General features: G+C 57.4%; 1 protein-coding gene across 1 annotated transcript in view; it reads left to right on the top strand.

Annotated features, from left to right (window-relative positions):
- The window catches only part of C2CD2 (C2 calcium dependent domain containing 2), a 57,777-nt gene that overhangs the window by 26,155 nt on the left and 10,157 nt on the right, over positions 1 to 21,465 (top strand). Inside the window, exons 4-13 of the mRNA XM_079767102.1 lie at positions 257 to 361; positions 4,637 to 4,759; positions 5,455 to 5,578; positions 7,087 to 7,195; positions 9,375 to 9,439; positions 11,159 to 11,283; positions 11,670 to 11,844; positions 12,593 to 12,706; positions 15,337 to 15,464; positions 17,491 to 17,818. Of these exons, the coding sequence (XP_079623228.1) occupies positions 257 to 361; positions 4,637 to 4,759; positions 5,455 to 5,578; positions 7,087 to 7,195; positions 9,375 to 9,439; positions 11,159 to 11,283; positions 11,670 to 11,844; positions 12,593 to 12,706; positions 15,337 to 15,464; positions 17,491 to 17,818 (1,396 nt within the window). The remainder of the gene's footprint in view (positions 1 to 256; positions 362 to 4,636; positions 4,760 to 5,454; positions 5,579 to 7,086; positions 7,196 to 9,374; positions 9,440 to 11,158; positions 11,284 to 11,669; positions 11,845 to 12,592; positions 12,707 to 15,336; positions 15,465 to 17,490; positions 17,819 to 21,465) is intronic.

Here is a 21,465-nt window from a genome sequence, read left to right as displayed (position 1 = left end):
TGACGTCGGGCCTTCAGCCGCCAGCCCCGAGGTCCCTTGCTGAGTGGCAGGTGGAGGCCCAGGAGAGTGCTGGTGGGGGTGGGGCGAGGTCCCTGTAGTGAAGGGGGAGGTCACAGGGAGTGTGCAGGGTGGCACAGGAGGCTAAGCGCTCACCTAAGGAAATCGGTGAACACACACAGACGTGCCCACACAGGTGTGCGTGGCCTCTGGTGGCGACAGCAGCTCTCCAGTAACCATTGTTTTTTCCCTCTTAAAGCTGGAGCTCCGCATGAAAGAGGAGAGAGAGGACATTCCGATCCGGTGGTCCTTCCTCAGCGTGCCAGAGATGGCCATCACCATCCAGCCCCGAGCACCGGGGGAGGTCAGTCCTCACATTCCTGTGATGCCTCCGTCGGTGTGTTGGGAACGTGTGTGCGTTGTCATGGGTTTGATGCCCACTCTCACCCCGGGCTCCGGGCTGCCCCTGGAATCACCTGGCAGCTGTTAAGAACCTGGAAACCTTCCTGCCACCCCCATGCGGGTGCCATGGGGCTGGGGAGCCCCCATGCGGGTGCCATGGGGCTGGGGAGCCCCCATGTGGGTGCCATGGGGCTGGGGAGCCCCCATGTGGGTGCCATGGGGCTGGGAAGCCCCCATGTGGGTGCCATGGGGCTGGGGAGCCCCCATACGGGTGCCATGGGGCTGGGGAGCCCCCATGCGGGTGCCAAGGGTCTGGGGAGCCCCCATGTGGGTGCCATGGGGATGGGGAGCCCCCATACGGGTGCCATGGGGATGGGGAGCCCCCATACGGGTGCCATGGGGCTGGGGAGCCCCCATGCGGGTGTCATGGGACTGGGGAGCCCCCATGTGGGTGCCATGGGGCTGGGGAGTTTTTAGGTGTGCATGTGCGTCTTGAGGTTGCAAACTATTGAAGGAATGACGTTCTATCACACCTGATGGTCAGATTCGCTCTCCTGCCTAGAAATGGCTTTACCTACAGCTCGGGCTGAGCCCAGCCAGCTCTAAGGTCATGTCCTTCTTCCTCCCCATGGTTTTTGCAAAGACACACCCCAAACCTGGAGGCAGCCTCCTCCCTGCTCCCTGGGGTCTTGGCTGTTTGGAGAAGTGAATCCGGGAGTGGGAGTGGGCATGCTAGTCAGTTGTTGTCGCCATGTCCAGTAGCTGGAACGATCATGCAGAGTCATTTACACCAAAGGCTTAGGTTATTAGGTTCTTCCTTTGCAGCAGCTTTTACAAGAGTTCCTGGTGATTTTACCCTATTTCTGACTCTTGTTCAACAGCTGAAACATGTGAATTTAATAGTTGGTCTATAAATATTCAATTGTCCATGCCTTAATCTAGATGTGGACAGTTGCTTTTTAAAAAAAATACTGATAAGTGTGAATGGTGATTCTTTCATCTTGCATGCATCGGAAGTGTCATTTGTGCCCGGCTGTTTAGTTACAGAAGGGGCATGTGCGCAGTTTCTCCCTCGTCGCCAGCTCCCTGTCTCTTTCTCCTTCTTCCATATTTGTGCCTCCTTCCTCCCACACGACGTCCTTTGTTCTGTAACTTGCTCCCCTGGCACCATGCTGTTTAACGCTGGTGGTCTTTGATCCGGCATCTAGAAGGGTTCAGGAAATCTGGAGAAAGGGCTGTGTGTAAATTAATCAAGAGTCCAGAGACAAAACATAATTTTGGAAGGCATATTGGGGAGAGTCAGAGAAGACTTACTTAAAGGAACTAGGTTCTCCTTGTCTCAGGACCCCTTGCTTTTTATTAGCACAAACTGTCCTAAGGCAAGGTGGAGATATACACATCCAAAGGCCAGGGTTAGGTACAGAATCCATTGTCAGATTGGGGAATAGCCTACGGCTGTTCAGGTGTTTGGCCAGGAGGAGGCAATAACATGTAGATTATTAAGATGCCCTGAGCTGTCTGGCAGCAAGTAATCAATTTATGCATCCCTTTCAGATTTGGGGAAATGCCTTTAGCCATTCCCAGCAGGCGATAACATGTGACTCAGCCCTTGTTGAGTCCCCAAGTTCCATCAACCTTTCGATGAGACTCTTGCAATTATGACATGCTGGAACTGGCTTCCGGCAGCACCACTGCCGACCTCAAACCTGCCAACGTTCAGGGCACTCCGCTGGCCCTTGTCTCAGAGTGTATCCCGCTGAGGGGTACTGAGTTCACGTTCAATAATGACTTGATTTTTTTTTTTTTCTCCTTGTGGTTATCATACCAATTTCGTGTCTAGTGATCTGCATTTGTGTTTGTTCGGATGCGGTATTAGGGTTTGTCCCCCATCTTTGTTGATTAACTAATGTATTAACGTGAAAAATATTAACATGATTTTAAAGTCAAAGTTACATGAAACATTATACTCAGAAATCTATTCCCCATTCCTCTCCCTTCTACCACCATTCTTCTGCATGCTATAACACGTTTCTGTAGTTTTTATCTTTTCTGCGTTTCTTTTTGCAAAAACGACCTTATTCCTCCTTTCTTACCCAAATGGTGGGATACTATATCTGCTTTTTATACCCTGCTCCCCATGCCCTGGACATTTCTCTGACCCCCACGTGCTGCTCATATTTGTGGGAAGTATGACTTCCCCAGTGAAGCAATTCTGTAGATCAGCCAGCCCCCTGCCGCTGTGTCCTGCTGGGTCCCGGTGGAGGAGATGGCATGTGGGGAGGGGGGTGGCATGGAAGGAAGGTCCCCGAGGCAGCTGCTCTGGGGATCTAAGATGTAATGGACATGACATTCGAGTACCCCAAACTCATCTTTCACCCTTGGTTTCCTCCTCTATAAAGTGTGGAGACATTGTGGGGGTGAAAAGGATAAAAGTAGACAGCCCTCACCGGTTTGGCTCAGTGGGTAGAGCGTCGGCTTGTGGACTCAAGGGTCCCAGGTTCGATTCCGGTCAAGGGCATGTACCTTGGTTTCGGGCACATACCCAGTAGGGAGTGTGCAGGAGGCAGCTGATTGATGTTTCTCTCTCATCCATGTTTCTAACTCTCTATCCCTCTCTCTTCCTCTCTGTAAAAAATAAATGAAATATATTTAAAAATAAAAAATAAAGTGTGGAGACATTGTGGGGGTTAAAGGATAAAAGTAGACAGCCCTCACCGGTTTGGCTCAGTGGATAGAGCACCGGCCTGCGGACTGAAGGATCCTGGGTTCGATTGTGGTCAAGGGCACATGCCCAGGTTGTGGGCTCGATCCCCAGGAGGGGCGTGCAGCTGATCAATGATTCCCTCTCGTCTTTAATGTTTCTATCTCTCCCGCCCTCTCCCTTTCTCTCTGAAATCAATAAAAATATATTTATTTTTTAAAAAAGATAAAAGTAGACAAGAAAACAAAGTCCATCCATATAATGGAATGTCATTCAGGCGTAAACGAGAGTGAGGTTGTGATTCCTGCTGGAACTTGCATGACCCTGAGCGCGTCGCGTTTAGGGAAAGAAGCCAGACATATGAGACCACGGCTGTGGGACTCCACGTTCCTCCCCATCGCATCTCTACGCCATGTCCAGAACAGGCAAGCCCATAGAGTGGGGAGCAGAGCAGCGGTGGGCAGGGCCTGTTGGGGGAGGGGAGGAGGCGTGACTGCCTGTGGGTAAGCAGTTTGCTTTGGGGGGCGGTGATGAAACTATTTTGGAACAAGATAGAGGTGACGGTTGTCGAACACTTGGAAGGCACTAAATGCCACTAAGATGCGTCCTGTGAAACGGTCACTTTTATGTTACACAGAATCACACAGCGTGGGCTTTTCTGTGTGTGGCTCCTTTCACTCGACATGATGTCTGTGAGGTTCATCCGTGTTGTGTGTGGCTCTGTGGTGTATGTGCTCGTTGTCCTGTAGCATGCCACGGTGTGGCTGCCCCGCAGTGTATGGGTCCATTTAGCTGTTGGCGGACACTTAGGTAGTTTCCAGTTTGGGGCTCTTATGAATAGAGCCCTGTGAACATTCGAGAATGCATGAACACAGTTCAGTTGGGTATTAATTGCTGTAGCTTTGTTGTTCTTCTAAAAGCTTGTCTTCATTCTTCTCAGGCCTTTCGTTTACTTGAATACTTTGTAATTAAAAAAAAATATATCCAGTGTTGTGCAGGAAAGAAAAACCACATGTCTGTACGTTTGGGGAAAATGACTGACAGGGATATACACAGAAATATTAACATTTCTATGGTGCACAATGGCTTTTTTTTTTTTTTAACCATTTTACCAGTTTGGCTCAGGGGTTTGAGCATTCGCCCGTGGACCGAAGGGTCATGGGTTCGATTCCTGGTCAAGGACACGTGCCTTGGTTGCTGAATGCAGCCCTCGTAGGGGAGCGTGTGGGAAGCAAACAATTGATGTGTCTCTTCCATGTTGATGTCTCTCTCCCTCTCCCCCCATCTTCCCTCCATTCCACTCTCTCTGGAAATCAATGGAAAAAATATCCTCAAGTGAGGATTAAAATAAAATAAATAAAATAAAATAAAGTGGTGAATTACTTCTGAGATCAGTGAAAAGGGCCCTCTCTCCCAGATCTCTCATGGGTCCTGATCTGACCTCCTGGATCCTGGTGACCCCAGGTTTGCTCACCTGTCCTTTTGCACGCACGTGTGGTTATGAAATGATTTGGCGACTTCCTCCTCTCTCGGCAGGACCGGGCCGTGGAGGTGAAGGCAATATGTGAAACTCTCAAGGATATTTTGAAGTACCTGGTTAGCTCCGCCTCCCCGTCGGTGGTCCTGAGCTCCAAGCCCGTGGACGTGCGGGAAGTCCAGGTGAGCCTGCTCACGGTGTGGGTGCTCCGAGGCCCCATAGGACCGTGGTCCGCTGCTCGGAGCGCCTGTGTGTGTTTCCGATGTTCGTCCGCCCTGCGTGGTGGAGCCCTATTGAGCCAGTGCTTGCTGGTCAGTAATGACCACGCTCTGGGGAAGCTTCCAGTTCAGGGCACGGGGTTCCGAAGCTCCGGGGGATCGAGGGGGATGGAAGGAAGAGGACCACTCAGCATATCCCACCCTAACTAGGCTTGACCCTCCGCCTTCTGGGAGCCCAAGCTTGACTTTTTACTGTCCACTCAGAGCCTGAGGTCTTGGACGGCGTCCTGCCAGAATTGAGGTTCCTGGGAAAACCAGTTAGCACTGGACAGACCCACTGCCTAGCCCAGGCTGGGGTCAGCCCGGTGACCTGCAGCCTGGAGAAGGCGTCCACTGTCCGTTAGGCACCTGGCGGGTCAGGCATGGACCCCATGGTGGCTCCAGGCTCCGCCCACAGTACGATTCTGGGGAGCCCTCCCGGGCTGAATGCATTGCTGCTGTTGGGAGACAGGAGGCTCCCCGCAGGGAAATGGTTCCGGTGGCTGGTACCCGACCTTCGCATTAAGGGGGGAAGCTGCCGCAGCGCAGACCCCGGTTCAGACTCTGCTGTCGCCTCTGTCCTCTGCCTCCCACGGTCACGGCTCCTCCTCTTCCTGCAGAATCTCCAGCGCACCTCGCCTGCCCCTCAGGAACCCTGCCCTCCCAAACCACCAAGGGCCCACGACCTCAAATTACTGGTGAAGAACATCCGGGCCTCGCTGCTACACGACCCTGGTGCTTCAGGTGGGTGACGTGGCGCGGGGCTGGGGGTGACGTGGCGCGGGGCTCGGGGTGACGTGGCGCGGGGCTCGGGGTGGCGGCAGGCGCCTGGCCACTGCAGAAGCCACTGTCACACAGCAGGAGCCGAGCGGACGGGTGCCCCCTGGGTTCTCGGTGGCTCCCGCCAGGTGGGTCTGCAGTGTGATCCTGCCGTGAGCGGAGAAGACCCCCTGGAGACCGTCATAACAATGCGAGCCCATCGGAGTACAGCCTGGGTTTTCCATACGTGAAGGGAGGCAGGAAGGAAGGAACACAGCTGTAGCTTTGCCCTTTTCCTTGAGTCTGGGAGGCACCATTTACTTTTCTTCTTCCCCCACTATTGAGCCTGAAAATGCATGCTGAGCATCCCTGACCAGCCTGCTTTCCTGGGGGGAGGGGCCACGGGGGCGGTTTATGTGCGTCAGAAGGGCTTTGGCCCAGCGGGGACCCTTGGGTGCAGAGGCTGCTGTCTGAGTGGAGACAAAAGTTACCCCCGAAGGAATGCCTTCCGGGTGGTTCTGAATCGCTGCTGAGACCCCAAGTGCGTCGTAGCCGGGACAGGACACAGCTCTCCCCCGTGATTCAGTTTTGCTGAGAACAGCAGTCACCTCTCTGTGGTCGGAGGATGTGGGGTTACTTCTCTCTGTCTGCAAGGAGTTTCTTTCCGGTCCGAGTGCAGACAGGCCCCATCTAACAGCCAGGACTCGGCAAAGCCGGTTGTAGTGATGGCTTCGGTAAAAGCGCCCGCGTGCTGCCCTCTGGGGCCCCGTGCTTAGCGACTAAGAGGGGACTTCCTGGACCCAGTCGGCCAGGGCTGGGGTCCCTTCGGGGTCTGAGTCTCCCCTGGGAGGTGATTGTGAAGATGGGTTGGTAAGATGCTGCGTGTGGAACACCTACCGGCGCCAGGCACGCGGAGAAGGGCCGGTGGAGCCCAGCGATGGTTGATCACACAGGGTGTTCAGACTTGACGCCGAGGGGCGGGCAGTGCCGAGGGGCGGGCAGTGCCGAGGGGCGGGCAGTGCCTCGGAGCAGGAACAGCTGTTGGCTAGTGGAGTCCCATTACCCGGAAAAACACCCAGAAAAGGTTTGAAGGGAGCTGAGTCAGGTATAAACACCACACCCGTGGTACGTAGGGAAGTGGGTTCTCTGTGAGTTGTCCCCAGATTTAGCAAGTGGTGAGTCTTGTCCAGAAGTGGGGACCACCTCTCTGTTGTATTCACGTCGTCCCCTACCGTGAGGCTGTGCCTGCAGCCAGAACCGAGGGGTGAGCAGGCGCGTGGGGTCAGTCCGGGGCCCTGCATATCCAGTGGGGGTATACAGTCTTTAACACCAAGTGAAGTGGGGTGCTTTGAGAGTTTATAGGTGAGAAATGAGAGAAAGTGGGTGAGCCAGGACCTGGGGCGTTTTACTGAGCCTTTCTTGGAATGCAGACGTGTCTTACAGCTGTTAAGAGGCAAACGTAAAAGGCAGCGCCTGCCTTTGTGTGATTCCAGGCCCCGCTAACCTCCGCTGCCACGTTCAGCTGAACGACCCCGTTCAGAAGCTCTCCAGCGCCCTCCCGAGAAACACTACTGACCTCACCTGGGAAGAAGAATTCACCTTGTGCGTGCGGCCGTTCCCGTGGGCCTGGGTTTCTATGGTGATACCTACTCAAGACTGCCAACCCCTGAGATCATTTCATAGCACACAGAAATTACTTCTCATGTTTAAAAAGCATATGAAGCATCTGAGGCAGCTTTAAGTCAGACATAAATTTCTTTTGGAAGGCAGATCTATTTATGCTCCAAAGATGTCCAGTGCCATTTACTACCCATTCCTAATGCTAAAAATCATTAGAACAAGATTTATGGGCACTTCTTCAAAAAGATTTTTTTAGAGAAAAATCACTGGAAGTGATAAAAACCAGAAGCCGTCCCAGGAACGTCCAGGGAAAGAGCCCCACTGTTTGTGCTAGAAGCACTGGTTGGCGCAATTAGAAAAGATAAGGAAGCGATATCAAGTACTGACAAGGGAGAGGCAGAACTAATCACTCCCTGGAGATGTTATCATTGCATGCTATGACTACTCAGGAAAAGCAATTAAAACCACCCGAAGTAATCCTATCTAATAAAAGAGTAATATGCAAATTGACCATCACTCCAACACACAAGATGGCTGCCCCCATGTGGACACAAGATGGCCACCACAAGATGGCCAGCAGGGGCAGGCAGTTGGGAGGGACCAGGCCTGCAAGGGAGGGCAATTGTGGGCGATCAGGCCAGCAGGAGAGGGCAGTTGGGGGGGGGGCGCGAGGGGACACAGGCCTGCAGGGGAGGGCAGTTAGGGGTGACCAGGCCTGCAGAGGAGGGCAGTTAGGGGCAAACAGGCTGGCAGGGGAGCAGTTAGGCATCAATCAGGCTGGCAGGGGAGTGTTTAGGGGGTGACCAGGCTGGCAGGCAGAAGCGGTTAGGGGCAATCAAGAAGGCAGGCAGGCGAGCAGTTGGGAGCCAGCAGTCCTGTATTGTGAGAGGGATGTCCAACTGCCTGTTTAGGCCTGATCCCAATAGGTAGGCTTGGGCCTAAACAGGCAGTCGGACATCCCTCGAGGGGTCCCCGATTGGAGAGGGTGCAGGCTGGGCTGAGGGACACCCCCCACCCCCGGTGCACGAATTTCGTGCACCGGGCCTCTAGTAATATAAAAACTAATGTAAAACTAACATTTCAGGCAAGTGGCTGACTACAAAAATACAGAAATCGATCACTTTCTGGTGCTTAATCAATAGACAAGTTACAAAAAGTAATAGAAGAACATATTCCATGTATCATACATATAAAGAGCTCTTATAAACCATTAAGGAAAAGATGGCACTCTTTTAGAAAAGTGGGCAACGTTTTCAAACTAGAAATACAAAAGCGAGAACTCCTAGTATAGACGGATGGAAACTTCTAAAAAATGCTCAACCTCAGCAACAGTGAGAGTGATGCCAAAGAGGTTGTTTTCCACCTTACAGGTGGCTAAGTACTAAGACAGCAAGGATGGCCAGTGGAGTGTACATTGGAGTCACCGTTCTGGAGGTCAGCGATATGTAAAAATTAAAGAAAATCTCTTCAGTGCACGTACCTCTTGGCTTGCAGTTACAGCTTTTCTAATGACGTAACCATGCAGCCGGGCTGAGATGCGTGTCTGAAGGTGATTCGCTAACCGGGTTATAATCACGAGCTATTAAAGCAACCAACTCATTATTAAGTGTTGGTTATTAAGGAATTAGCTGAGTAAAATCCCATTAGGCCAAACAGTGGAATAGACACCTATTAAAAATGGTGTTGCTCTGTAGTTATTGACGTGGAAAGAGGTCCATGGTATCCGAAGTGGAAGAAACAGGTTACAAAGAAGCAGTAAGGCATAGTATGTTCTATATTTTGGTTTTAGACAATGACATCGCTACCCATTTGGTGTGGTCACTCATGGCCACATGGGGCTCTTTAAATTTCAAGTCATTAAAATTAATCCAGTTCCTCAGTGTGCACTGGCCACATTTCAAGTTTTCAGCAGCCACATGTGGCCCATGGCCACCATAGTTGCAAGCACCTGTATGAAATAGATCCATCATCCTCAGGATGTTGGATAATTCTAGGAGATTAGGCACCAAATATTAAGGATAGTGAGGTTGCAGATAATCTTTATATTTTTGGTTATGTGTCTCGCAGTTTTTAAAATGTTGATGATGACTAGTCCTTCCTGTAGTCAGAAAAACAATACTATTTCAAGAAGTGAGGGCTCACAGCTTTTTTCTCTGTACAGTGAGTTGAACGCCAAGTCGAAGGAGTTGCACCTGCAGATCTCGGAGGACGGGCAATCCGCAGAAGGTGGGTGGCGAGCAGGAGGACGGGGGCCCTGCCCTCGGGAAGGGTCATCCAGGGCCCTGGCCAGGGCGGTGGGAAGCTGGGGAGGGCGGGAGACCCAGAGGCGGCCTGCCCCTCCCCCATACCATCTGGGCCTCCCAAGGGAATGTTTGGTTGAAAGTCCATTCAGTTATTAATAAGGTACATTTTGGGAAAGAGTATATTCAAATAGATTTTGGGTTTTTTGTTTGTTTATTTGTTTAACAAATATTCAAAGCCTTATTTAACAATGCTTGGTTTAGAGAAGCAGTTCTCAACCCTCTTAGCCTCAACAGACCTTAAATTTTTTTTTTTTAATTATGATGAAATACATGTTGCAACATTTATCACCTTGGCCACTTTTTGGTGTGCAGCTCAGCGGCATTAAGCGCATTCACATTGTTGTGCAACCATCACCACCATCCATCCATCTCAGAACTCCTTCCATCTTGCAAAACTGAAACTCGGTCCCATTGAACACTGACTCCCCTCCCCCTCCCCAGCCCCTGGCATCGCCATCCTGTCTGTCTCTGTGGCTTTCAACTGGCTTTTCCTTGGAGAATGAGCCGCAGCAGCTCAAATTGAACACATGCTTTAGATGCAGGATAGCAACAATTAGAGGTAAAAAAAACACCGTATCACCAAAGTGAATGTGGACCTGTTATAGTTCAGTAGTTTCAATATCAATTAGATTTTTTAAAATCCCCATAAACATACCAAAATTGGGAGGCGGTGGGGAGGGGCTTACCTGTCTTATCTGGCTGTGTGTCCCAGCCCTTCGCTTATCGGCTGGCATTACAAAGACCCAGGGAACGCCGTCCCACTCATTAGCGAGAACGCTGAGGCGGCTGCCTTGACCTGCATCCTGAGGTGACCGGGCTGCCCCTGAGGTCAGAGCTGACCTGGGAGCCGGGCGTGCACACTCGGGGCCACTGTTTGCCTGGGGAGAAGCTGGGCTGCCCCTGAGGTCAGGGCTGACCTGGGAGCCGGGCGTGCACACTCGGGGCCACTGTTTGCCTGGGGAGAAGCGGCTCCTCCTTTATCCCGGGGTCCCCCCTCTTGGCTCCATTGGCATTTCATCCCAGACGGAGGGGGGCCTGTGACATTTCAACCTTAAAACAAACACATAACAAAGAGCAACCATGGAGCCTTCACTCAGACTCACCTGTGTCCACGTTTGCCCCATTTCCTTTATCAGTTGTGCTCACGCTTGGTCACTCTTGCTTGTGCGCATGCTCTCTAACACGCGCACACACGCGCGCGCACACACACACACACACACACACACGAGGGTACATGTGGGGACCATCTGAGGGCAATTCTATACCTCATGGTCCTTTCACCCCTCAGTTCCATGGGGTGTGTTACAAACGGGGCTGTTCCCACACGTCCCTGGAACAGTTACCCGTTGCCTGAACCGACGGGAACGGTTCTTTCATCCGCCGCCCCGATTCTAACTTTTATCCGTTGACCCACAGCTCGTCTTCCGAGCAGCTGTGTCCCCCGCCGTGCAGGTTCGGACGCTGCCCGGAGCGTCACGCCTCTCAGCCTCCTCTGTCTGTTTCTGACCCTGACATTGGTCGGACGTTTTCAAGCGAACAGGGCGCGATCAGGAGTCGGTCTGGCTGCCGCCGCTCCCCCTGGCCGTCCTGCTGGGCCGGGAACGTCCACAGCGCTCGCTCACCGCCGTGTCCTGTCTTCCAGCTGTGCTGGCGACGGCGACCATCCCTCTGGATTTGTTCAGGAAGCAGCCGTCCGGGCCGCAGAGCTTCATGCTGACCCGCGGGCCGTCGGCGGACAGCGCGGCCCTGGGGTCGGTCACCGCGGAGGTGCGTGGCCAGGTTCCCCCTTCAGAGGAGCATCTCCGTTGTCCGTCAGAGTCTGGCTCTGGCTTGACCGCGAAACGAAGCTCCTCCGAGGAGTTCCTCCCCGACCTGGCCGAGGGGTCCGCGGCCGTTTCCCGAGGGCCTGGCCCAAGGGCTGTGCGTTTGTTGTCCCTCCGGCCTTTGTCCCCATCGTGTGTGCTGCGGGGCTGGGCTGGGGCCTGGGCCTCGCCCGCCTGTGTCAGTCCCGGGGGAGGGGGGCCTGCGTTCATTCTAATACTAACGTCCTTCATTCTGAGCCCCACGGAGCGATCGGGGTGCCGAGGAGGTCAGCGGGCCGTGCGGGCGGTCCTGGCACTGACCGTTCAACCCACGGGCGGCCTTCTCCGCAGTTCTGTTACGTGGAACCCGCGGAGGCGAAATCCTGGCACACCCCCCCGCCTGTTCCTGCTGCCAAGGTGGAGAAGGACCGCACGGTGATGCCCTGCGGGACCGTGGTCACGACCGTCACCGCCGTGAAGAGCAAGCCGCGCTTCGACGCCGGGAGGGCGTCCCCGCTGAGCTCGGGTGAGAGGGCGCAGCGGTCTCTCCGAGTCCCAGGGGGCAGAGTGCCCGGCACCGGGTGGTGATTAAGCAAATCTCGTGGCCCAGGGGTCGTGGTGATGGGCAAGTCTTCTGTATAGCTTTTTCTTTTTTTTAGAAAATTATCTTCCTGCTTTGTCAAATGAATGACAACCTTGTAGTCTGTTCTGAAGCTAGAACAGATCCTGGATGAAACAGCTGGTTAACTTAATAACTTAATAACTCCGTGACGGTCACGGGGGGGGGGGGGCACGCTCTCTGAAACATGGATGCACGTGGTCAGTGTGGGTTTCTTATGTGAAGATCGTGGGTTAGAAGGCTCGATGGGCCGCCATTTCGGATGCAGTGGAATTCCGTACCTGTTCCCACAGCACGGCCTGGGAGACACTTGTATGATTATCGTTTTTTTAAATTCAGACGGTGTTTCTGCTTATCCTGAGGTAGTATCTTCCCAGCGTAGACTGCTTTGCATTCTGTTATGAATGCAAAACAGAACATGAAACTCTCCCTCAGTGAAAGCATTTCTGAAATTGTATTTAAACCTGAGCTCTCAGCACCCCTTTTTGGCAACCCCACCCCCCAAAAGAGAGAAACGAGTAAGAGATTGTTAAGCAATCTTGAGGTTTGGCCGTGCCTTCGCCAACGTCATGAGATCCAGTTGACGTGAGGCGTGATCTCACGCCCCGGTGACGGGTTCAGGCGCCGTGTGCTAACCAGCCTTTGTCCCTGGCAGAGTCTCCGCTGCGGACGCCGGTCAAGGTGAGGGTGATCGAGAAGGACATCTCTGTCCAGGCCATCTCCTGCCACAGCCCTCCCGTCAGCAAAACCTTGTCTTCTTCTGACACAGGTAACGCCGCCCCACAGCCTCCCTCTGCCCCTCTGGGCTCCTCCCTCTGGGCTCCTCCCTCTGTCCCTCTGGGCTCCTCCCTCTGGGCTCCTCCCTCTGCCCCTCTGGGCTCCTCCCTCTGCCCCTCTGGGCTCCTCCCTCTGCCCCTCTGGGCTCCTCCCTCAGCCCCTCTGGGCTTCTCCCTCTGCCCCTCTGGGCTCCTCCCTCAGCCCCTCTGGGCTCCTCCCTCTGCCCCTCTGGGCTCCTCCCTCTGGGCTCCTCCCTCTGCCCCTCTGGGCTCCTCCCTCTGCCCCTCTGGGCTCCTCCCTCTGCCCCTCTGGGCTCCTCCCTCTGCCCCTCTGGGCTCCTCCCTCTGGGCTCCTCCCTCTGCCCCTCTGGGCTCCTCCCTCTGCCCCTCTGGGCTCCTCCCTCTGCCCCTCTGGGCTCCTCCCTCTGCCCCTCTGGGCTCCTCCCTCTGGGCTCCTCCCTCTGCCCCTCTGGGCTCCTCCCTCTGCCCCTCTGGGCTCCTCCCTCTGCCCCTCTGGGCTCCTCCCTCAGCCCCTCTGGGCTCCTCCCTCTGCCCCTCTGGGCTCCTCCCTCTGGGCTCCTCCCTCTGCCCCTCTGGGCTCCTCCCTCTGCCCCTCTGGGCTCCTCCCTCTGCCCCTCTGGGCTCCTCCCTCAGCCCCTCTGGGCTCCTCCCTCTGCCCCTCTGGGCTCCTCCCTCAGCCCCTCTGGGCTCCGCCCTCTGCCCCTCTGGGCTCCTCCCTCTGCCCCTCTGGGCTCCTCCCTCTGCCCCTCTGGGCTCCTCCCTCTGCCCCTCTGGGCTCCTCCCTCTGCCCCTCTGGGCTCCTCCCTCAGCCCCTCTGGGCTCCTCCCTCTGCCCCTCTGGGCTCCTCCCTCTGTCCCTCTGGGCTCCTCCCTCTGCCCCTCTGGGCTCCTCCCTCTGCCCCTCTGGGCTCCTCCCTCTGCCCCTCTGGGCTCCTCCCTCTGCCCCTCTGGGCTCCGCCCTCTGTCCCTCTGGGCTCCGCCCTCTGTCCCTCTGGGCTCCGCCCTCTGTCCCTCTGGGCTCCTCCCTCTGCCCCTCTGGGCTCCGCCCTCTGTCCCTCTGGGCTCCGCCCTCTGCCCCTCTGGGCTCCTCCCTCTGCCCCTCTGGGCTCCGCCCTCTGCCCCTCTGGGCTCCGCCCTCTGTCCCTCTGGGCTCCGCCCTCTGTCCCTCTGGGCTCCGCCCTCTGCCCCTCTGGGCTCCGCCCTCTGTCCCTCTGGGCTCCGCCCTCTGTCCCTCTGGGCTCCTCCCTCTGCCCCTCTGGGCTCCTCCCTCTGCCCCTCTGGGCTCCGCCCTCTGCCCCTCTGGGCTCCGCCCTCTGCCCCTCTGGGCTCCAAACTTTACTTTGGTCTCCAGCTTTCCCCGAAACCCGTTGGGCAGGAGGGGTTTCCCCCCAGAACTCTGGCTGTCCATTTCCCATGCTTATGGTCACTTTCATGATGACTTTAAAGGGCTGTGCTGCTGTCTCTAAATCACAGCACAACCTGAACGTGGGGCTCGTGGGGCCTGCGGTCGGAGAAGGGGCAGGTGGGCAGCTTTTTTCTGGCTCCGTCCCCCATTCCTGAGTCTGTGTCTGATCTTGCCAAGGTCAGGGGTGGGGCAAGGAGGAGCAGGTGGGCCTGGGGGTGGGGGGAGTCTCCCTTGACGGGTGCCGTCTTAGGATGTTCTGGATCCTCTCGGCCGGTGGGAGTCGAAAATGGTCTCTGTCCCTGTGGGAGTTTTCGTGATTCCCGGGACGCAGCCCTGCAGGGTCCCCCAGCCCCGCTCCCTTCCTGTCCGTTGGAGTCATTGGGAATCACAGCACCGCTCTCTCCTAAAGCATCCTCCCAACGCCTTCTCTGGCCTCCTGCTCCTCACCCTGGGGCATGGCCAGGCAGCTCTGCTGTATCCTCCTGCCACCATACCCTTTGACATGGAGCACCTGTCCCTGCAGGCCACGGCCGAAACTGAGCTGAGAAAGCTTGCTTTTACATCAGGAACGGGAACCTTTTCCTGCCAAGGGCCATTTGGATATTTATTATATCGTTCGTGTAATTAACCCACCCCTTTTGTAGGCCTTACAGGCCCTCGGGCCCAGAGGCTCCCCACCCCTGTTTTACACCCTGCTCTGTGATATATTGTCCCTTTCATCTTCCTCTGGCAGAACAGGGGCTGGGCATCCCGCTCCGCCGCCGACCTGGCTGCCTGGCATTTCCCCGTTTCTCAATCGAGGGTTTAGAAGGACCCACTTCAGGGCCTGGGGGACAGGTGAATGAGATAACGTGCACAGAGCCCGTGCACGGCGCCAGGGCGTGCGGAGTGTCCCCAGATGTTGCCCGTGTGTGGTACTGGCCGTGGGGAGGGGCTGCTTGTACGCGCTGGCCCCTCAGCCTGACACTAGCCGTGGTCACCAGTCTCCCAGGGACGGGGCGTGACTGCTCTGCCCCTCGAAGGTCCAGGTCCCCGAAAGGTCAGCGGCCTTTTGTTCACCTTCCCTCCTGGTCTTCCATCCCCTCCCCCGAGTGGTGGCTCACACCCAGACGCACTCGTGCCCCCTTCCGTGAGTGTCACGCAGAGTCAGGGCCCTCGGCGGGGCCACAGAGGCGTCAGCGCTGCCCTCCCCCCGCAGAGCTGCTGGTGTTGAGTGGCTCCGATCCAGTGGCCGAGGTCGCCATCCGGCAGCTCAGCGAGTCTTCGAAGCTGAAGCTGAAGTCGCCGCGGAAGAGGAGCACGATCATCATATCAGGGATCTCCAAGGTGCGCGCCCCGGGGCTGGCGTCGGCCCCAGCCGCTGTCCCTCCCTGAGCTGGCTGAGCTCTCGGTCCATGTTTACAATGTCCCTCACCCCGCCAGGGGGCAGTTCGCAGCATTTCCTTCGCGCAGCTCGCCCTGTCGATGAAAGAAACGCAGCCATTTCCAACCGGGTGCGGTGGCTGCTGAGAGGTCCGTGAATCATTTGAAGAAAAGTCATTGAAAGAGAAAGGCCGGCGTGATGTCAGACTCCCCCTGGGGACGGCACCTCCACCCTTATCACCGCTTGACTATGGGGCGCTTTCACTTCCACCTTACACGTTTCCAAACCGTATCAACGTTTCGCAATGCGTGTTATGCCCTTTGCACTCAGAGTCATGGGCTTGTTTTTAAACCTGTTCCGATCCCCTTCTTTCTGTTGCTCTGTGACGTTTGTCCAGGGCGGATGGTGGGTGCGAGGCCATCCCCGGTGGGCACCAGGCAGGCCAGGCGGCCGGAGAGGCCAGCCCCTCGGCCAGGGCCCACGTGGCGGTCCTGACGCTGTTCTAACATTTCAGACACCCAGGGAGCTCTCCCCGAGGGGCATGTGAGCCGTGGAGGGAGAGCTGGAGATGTGATGGTGGGAGGGACCCAGGAGGAGGAATTGTTGAACCCTGCGGGCAAGTTGATTGGTGAGGGCTCCGGCGGGTGGCACAGGAGGGCCCTGCGCTCCCAGCTACCAGGAGAGAGGCCAGAGTGGGTCACGGGAGGTGCCAGCGGTGAGTCACCATGTTGCCATTAATCTCAGGGCATGGGTGGCCAGTGCCCAAGTCCCAGCAGGCACAGCTGGCTGGTGGCCTTCAGCAGCAGCACCCAAGAGCAGGCAGGTCATGCCTCTCTGGTTTCTGCATGCACTTCCAGCAACAGCCAGCAGGCGGCGATGGCGTCTCTGGAAGCTCCCTGACCCACAGCGTGTGTTTGTTTTGTTTGTGGAAGTTCTGGGTACATGGGAATGAAATGAGGATGAGACTCCGGTCATCTCCTCTAAGGCTTCATTGTAGATCATTAGGAGCTCATGGACCTTAACATTTGCTCACTTTGTCCGACCTCGAGTCAGTGGGCACTCCTGCGAGCCAGCACTCGAATCAGAAAGTGCAGTTCATGGGCGCTGAGCAGAAGCTCCTGTGCACCTGCTCCCGGGTCAGAACCACAGACCAGCCCCGCGGAGCCCCGTGTCCCCCGATAGTCACTTCCCACCCTCCAAAGCGACACTTCCCTGACTCCCAGCCCAGGTTAGAGTAGCACCTACACGGGTTTTACACACGTGTAATTCTTAGGGTATACGGTGCATACCAATTCGTTTCTACTTTCAGGAAACCTAAAAATGCTGTAGAAACAAAGATTCAAAGACAGACTGAATCTGGGGCTCCAGGGTTACCCTGTGACCTCTCCGAGACTTACAAGGACAAACTCACTCTTCCACCTCACCCCTGGGGTTCCCACAGGCGCCTGGCCAGCCCATGTGCTGGGGCAGGGATGTCACCTCCCTCGACCCCTTCCAGATTCCCAGCTCAGGCTGTGCCCCTTTGCAGTGACTGAGTTTCAGCCCCCCGACTTGCAGCTGCATATATATATATATATATATATATATATATATATATATATATATATATATTTAATATTCAGTTCTTTTTTAATTTAATTTAATTTTTAAAAAGTCTCACTTAGGACATGCTTAGAGAGAGGGAGGGCGGAGAGAGAGAGAGGCATCGGTCGGTTGCTTTGTGTATGCTCCCTGACTGGGGATTAAACCCACAACCCAGTTATGTGTCCTGACTGGGAATCGAACCAGCAACCTTCCAGTGCATGGGGACGACAGCCACCACTGAGCTGCTCTGGCGGGCACAGCCGCCATGTTAAAGGAGCTGCCTCCGGGTGGGGGGGGGGGGGGGTCAGGCCGATCTGACACTTGGAAATTAGTCAGGATGTTGGGACCAATTCCATGTGTCCTTTAACCTTCCCTCACCCTGACGTTTTCTCTCTCCCTGGACAGACCTCTCTCTCTCAGGACAGTGACGCTGCCCTGATGCTGGACTACGCGGCCTCCATGGACAGCAACTGCCAGGAGGACACCGCGTCCCAGCCGGGGGTGGCCGTGGCCTCTGCCCCGCCCGAGGAGGAGGAGGAGGAGGAGGAGGAGGCCTCAGCCCAGGCCTCGCCAGCCCCGGAGCCCCAGGACTGCGAGCTGGCCTCCTGGGACTCGGAGAAGGAGTCGCAGGCTGAGGCGTGGGACGGCCACGCCCCGCTGGACCCCGAGGGGGATGAGCTGTCGGAGAGCTCCCTGAGTGTCTGGGAGCCAGGGGCTCCCAAAAAGCATAAAGGTACGTGACCCTGCACCCCGAAACCGACCCCGGATGGCTTTGCTCTTGTGCTGGTTTCCAAGCTTCTAGTTCTCCTTGTCTGCTTCCTGTCCCTCCCCTGCAGCATCCCACCCCCAAGTTCCCGCACAGACGCCTGCATTGAAGGTCTGAGCCGCCTGGGCAGGGGGTGCAGGGCAGAGCTTCAGAGTCCTTCTGAATGAATGGTGGGGTTCATGCTCGGAGGGACCCCTCCTCTGTCTGCCCCACCCCCAGAACAGGGCCCCCTAAGTGTGGAGATTGGCATCTCTGCTCATTGGTGCCTCTCAGATGCTCCCCTCCAACCAAAACCAAACCACACCTCCCGGCTGGAACCTAACCCTCCCCTGGAGAGAGAAGCTTCCAGAAAGGGAACCCATCAACTCAGTGTGTGTCCCGATGAGGTGATCATTTCACTAGAATGACCTGCGCTTCCATTAGCTCTCGGCCGGGGCTTTAATGTGGGAATTCCTCCCCGTACCGGCACTTCGGACGGCAGGGCGGGAGGGAACTTGCGGAGGGAGTGGAGTCTGGGCCTGGGGGCCAGTTCCAGATGAGACTTCAGGACTCGCTGAGGCTCAGCTCCCTCCTTGTAACTGGGGACGTGCCCACCGCTCTGCCTTCCTCCCTCAAACCCTGCGCCCCAGGCAGGCGGGAGCCCCGGGGAGGAAGACGGCACGGGCCCTGAGCCGACTGGAGTGGCGGGTGTGACCGGTGTTAAGTCCTCCGCCCCGAGCGTGTAGACGGCAGGAAGTGCCAGGCGGGGGCCCGGTCAGCGGTCCTGCCTCGGCCTCTGCCCCGGGGCTCCTGGTGCCAGGACCAGCGGTGCTCAGACAGGCGGGTGTGCCCGGTGCCCGGGGACGTTAGCAGTGTCGGGAGACAGCTTCCGTTGTCGCAGTGAGAGTGGGTGCTGCTGGCTCGGGCTGCTCAGCAGCCTGCAGTGCTCAGGGCAACCCCAGCCGCACCGTGGCCCCATGTCCCTGGTCCGGTGGGAACCCACGAGAGGGGCGTCTGTGTCCATCCTCACCGCCTCCTTCCCATTGGCTTCCTGCCTCTCCCGGGAGCCACCCTCCGGCCGGGGCACAGACGGGAGCAGCAGAGGATGAGGAGAAGAGAGAGGAAGGAGGTGGTTCCGGGGTTCGGTGTCTAGACCCCGTGAGGAAGGTCCGCGGCCCCCGTTCCCCTGGTCTTGGGTGCGTCCTCTGTGGACCGAGGCTTGTGACCGGAGTGACGTGGGAAGCTGTGACCCGTGCATGACCTCTGGCCCGGGCTGTGGAAGAGGCAGCGTGGCTGCCGGCCCGCGGGGCAGCACCCCCGCTCTGGCCTGGTCTTTGTCCAGGGCCAGGGCAGCCCCCAGAGCCCCAGGACTCACTGGCCCGAGGCAGGCAGGGGGCTCCCCTTCCCTCCCTTCGTTCCACTCAGAACCCAGGCCTCCCACCCGCCGCCCGGTCACTCTGAAAGGCCAGCCTCACTGACCCAGGTCCATCCCCGGGCCCTGGCCATCCTCCTCCTCCCCCTGCTTCTCCTCCCCCTGCTTCTCCTCCTCCTCCCCCTCTTCTCCTCCCCCTGCTTCTCCTCCTCCTGCTTCTCCTCCCCCTGCTTCTCCTCCTCCTGCTTCTCCTCCTCCTGCTTCTCCTCCTCCTGCTTCTCCTCCCCCTGCTTCTCCTCCTCCTGCTTCTCCTCCTCCTGCTTCTCCTCCCCCTGCTTCTCCTCCCCCTGCTTCTCCTCCCCCTGCTTCTCCTCCTCCTGCTTCTCCTCCCCCTGCTTCTCCTCCTCCTGCTTCTCCTCCTCCTGCTTCTCCTCCTCCTGCTTCTCCTCCTCCTGCTTCTCCTCCCCCTGCTTCTCCTCCTCCTGCTTCTCCTCCTCCTGCTTCTCCTCCTCCTGCTTCTCCTCCCCCTGCTTCTCCTCCTCCTGCTTCTCCTCCCCCTGCTTCTCCTCCCCCTGCTTCTCCTCCTCCTGCTTCTCCTCCTCCTGCTTCTCCTCCTCCTCCCCCTGCTTCTCCTCCTCCTGCTTCTCCTCCCCCTGCTTCTCCTCCTCCTCCCCCTGCTTCTCCTCCCCCTGCTTCTCCTCCTCCTGCTTCTCCTCCCCCTGCTTCTCCTCCTCCTCCCCCTGCTTCTCCTCCCCCTGCTTCTCCTCCTCCTCCCCCTGCTTCTCCTCCTCCTGCTTCTCCTCCTCCTGCTTCTCCTCCCCCTGCTTCTCCTCCTCCTGCTTCTCCTCCCCCTGCTTCTCCTCCCCCTGCTTCTCCTCCCCCTGCTTCTCCTCCTCCTGCTTCTCCTCCTCCTGCTTCTCCTCCTCCTGCTTCTCCTCCCCCTGCTTCTCCTCCCCCTGCTTCTCCTCCCCCTGCTTCTCCTCCTCCTGCTTCTCCTCCTCCTCCCCCTGCTTCTCCTCCTCCTGCTTCTCCTCCCCCTGCTTCTCCTCCCCCTGCTTCTCCTCCTCATGCTTCTCCTCCCCCTGCTTCTCCTCCTCCTCCCCCTGCTTCTCCTCCTCCTGCTTCTCCTCCCCCTGCTTCTCCTCCTCCTGCTTCTCCTCCCCCTGCTTCTCCTCCTCCTCCCCCTGCTTCTCCTCCCCCTTCTTCTCCTCCTCCTCCCCCTGCTTCTCCTCCTCCTGCTTCTCCTCCTCCTGCTTCTCCTCCCCCTGCTTCTCCTCCTCCTCCCCCTGCTTCTCCTCCCCCTGCTTCTCCTCCTCCTCCCCCTGCTTCTCCTCCTCCTGCTTCTCCTCCTCCTGCTTCTCCTCCCCCTGCTTCTCCTCCTCCTGCTTCTCCTCCCCCTGCTTCTCCTCCCCCTGCTTCTCCTCCTCCTGCTTCTCCTCCTCCTGCTTCTCCTCCTCCTGCTTCTCCTCCCCCTGCTTCTCCTCCCCCTGCTTCTCCTCCCCCTGCTTCTCCTCCTCCTGCTTCTCCTCCCCCTGCTTCTCCTCCTCCTGCTTCTCCTCCCCCTGCTTCTCCTCCTCCTGCTTCTCCTCCCCCTGCTTCTCCTCCCCCTGCTTCTCCTCCTCCTCCCCCTGCTTCTCCTCCTCCTGCTTCTCCTCCTCCTGCTTCTCCTCCCCCTGCTTCTCCTCCTCCTCCCCCTGCTTCTCCTCCTCCTGCTTCTCCTCCCCCTGCTTCTCCTCCTCCTCCCCCTGCTTCTCCTCCCCCTGCTTCTCCTCCTCCTGCTTCTCCTCCTCCTCCCCCTGCTTCTCCTCCTCCTGCTTCTCCTCCCCCTGCTTCTCCTCCTCCTCCCTCTCCTCCTCCTCCCCCTGCTTCTCCTCCTCCTCCCCCTGCTTCTCCTCCTCCTCCCCCTGCTTCTCCTCCTCCTCCCCCCCTTCTCCTCCCCCTGCTTCTCCTCCCCCTGGGGTTCCCATCCTGCTGTGTGTGGCCCTCCCGCTCCTGTCCCGCCGCCAGCCCGGTGGATGGCACCCTCCAAAAAGGCACTTTTGGGGACCGAGGTGCCAGGCCGGTGGGGGCCGCCCGAGGCTGGCATTTGGGAAGGCTGCGAGGATGTGGAGCCCGGGCACTACAGATGGGGCTTTAAAAGGGACAGACGCGGGGGGGGGGGCGGGGGGAGTGAAAACTGCCCTCGGTTCCCACGCTCGAAGCGATTTGCACTCAGCCCCTCCGAGGTGGTGTCAGGCCCTCTACGTGGCTGTGATACGGGGCC

Source organism: Cnephaeus nilssonii, assembly GCF_951640355.1.
Source record: "Cnephaeus nilssonii genome assembly, chromosome: 3".
NCBI lineage: Eukaryota > Metazoa > Chordata > Mammalia > Chiroptera > Vespertilionidae > Cnephaeus > Cnephaeus nilssonii.
Note: the sequence above shows the minus strand (reverse complement) of the source record. Positions and strands in the feature narration are given on the sequence as shown.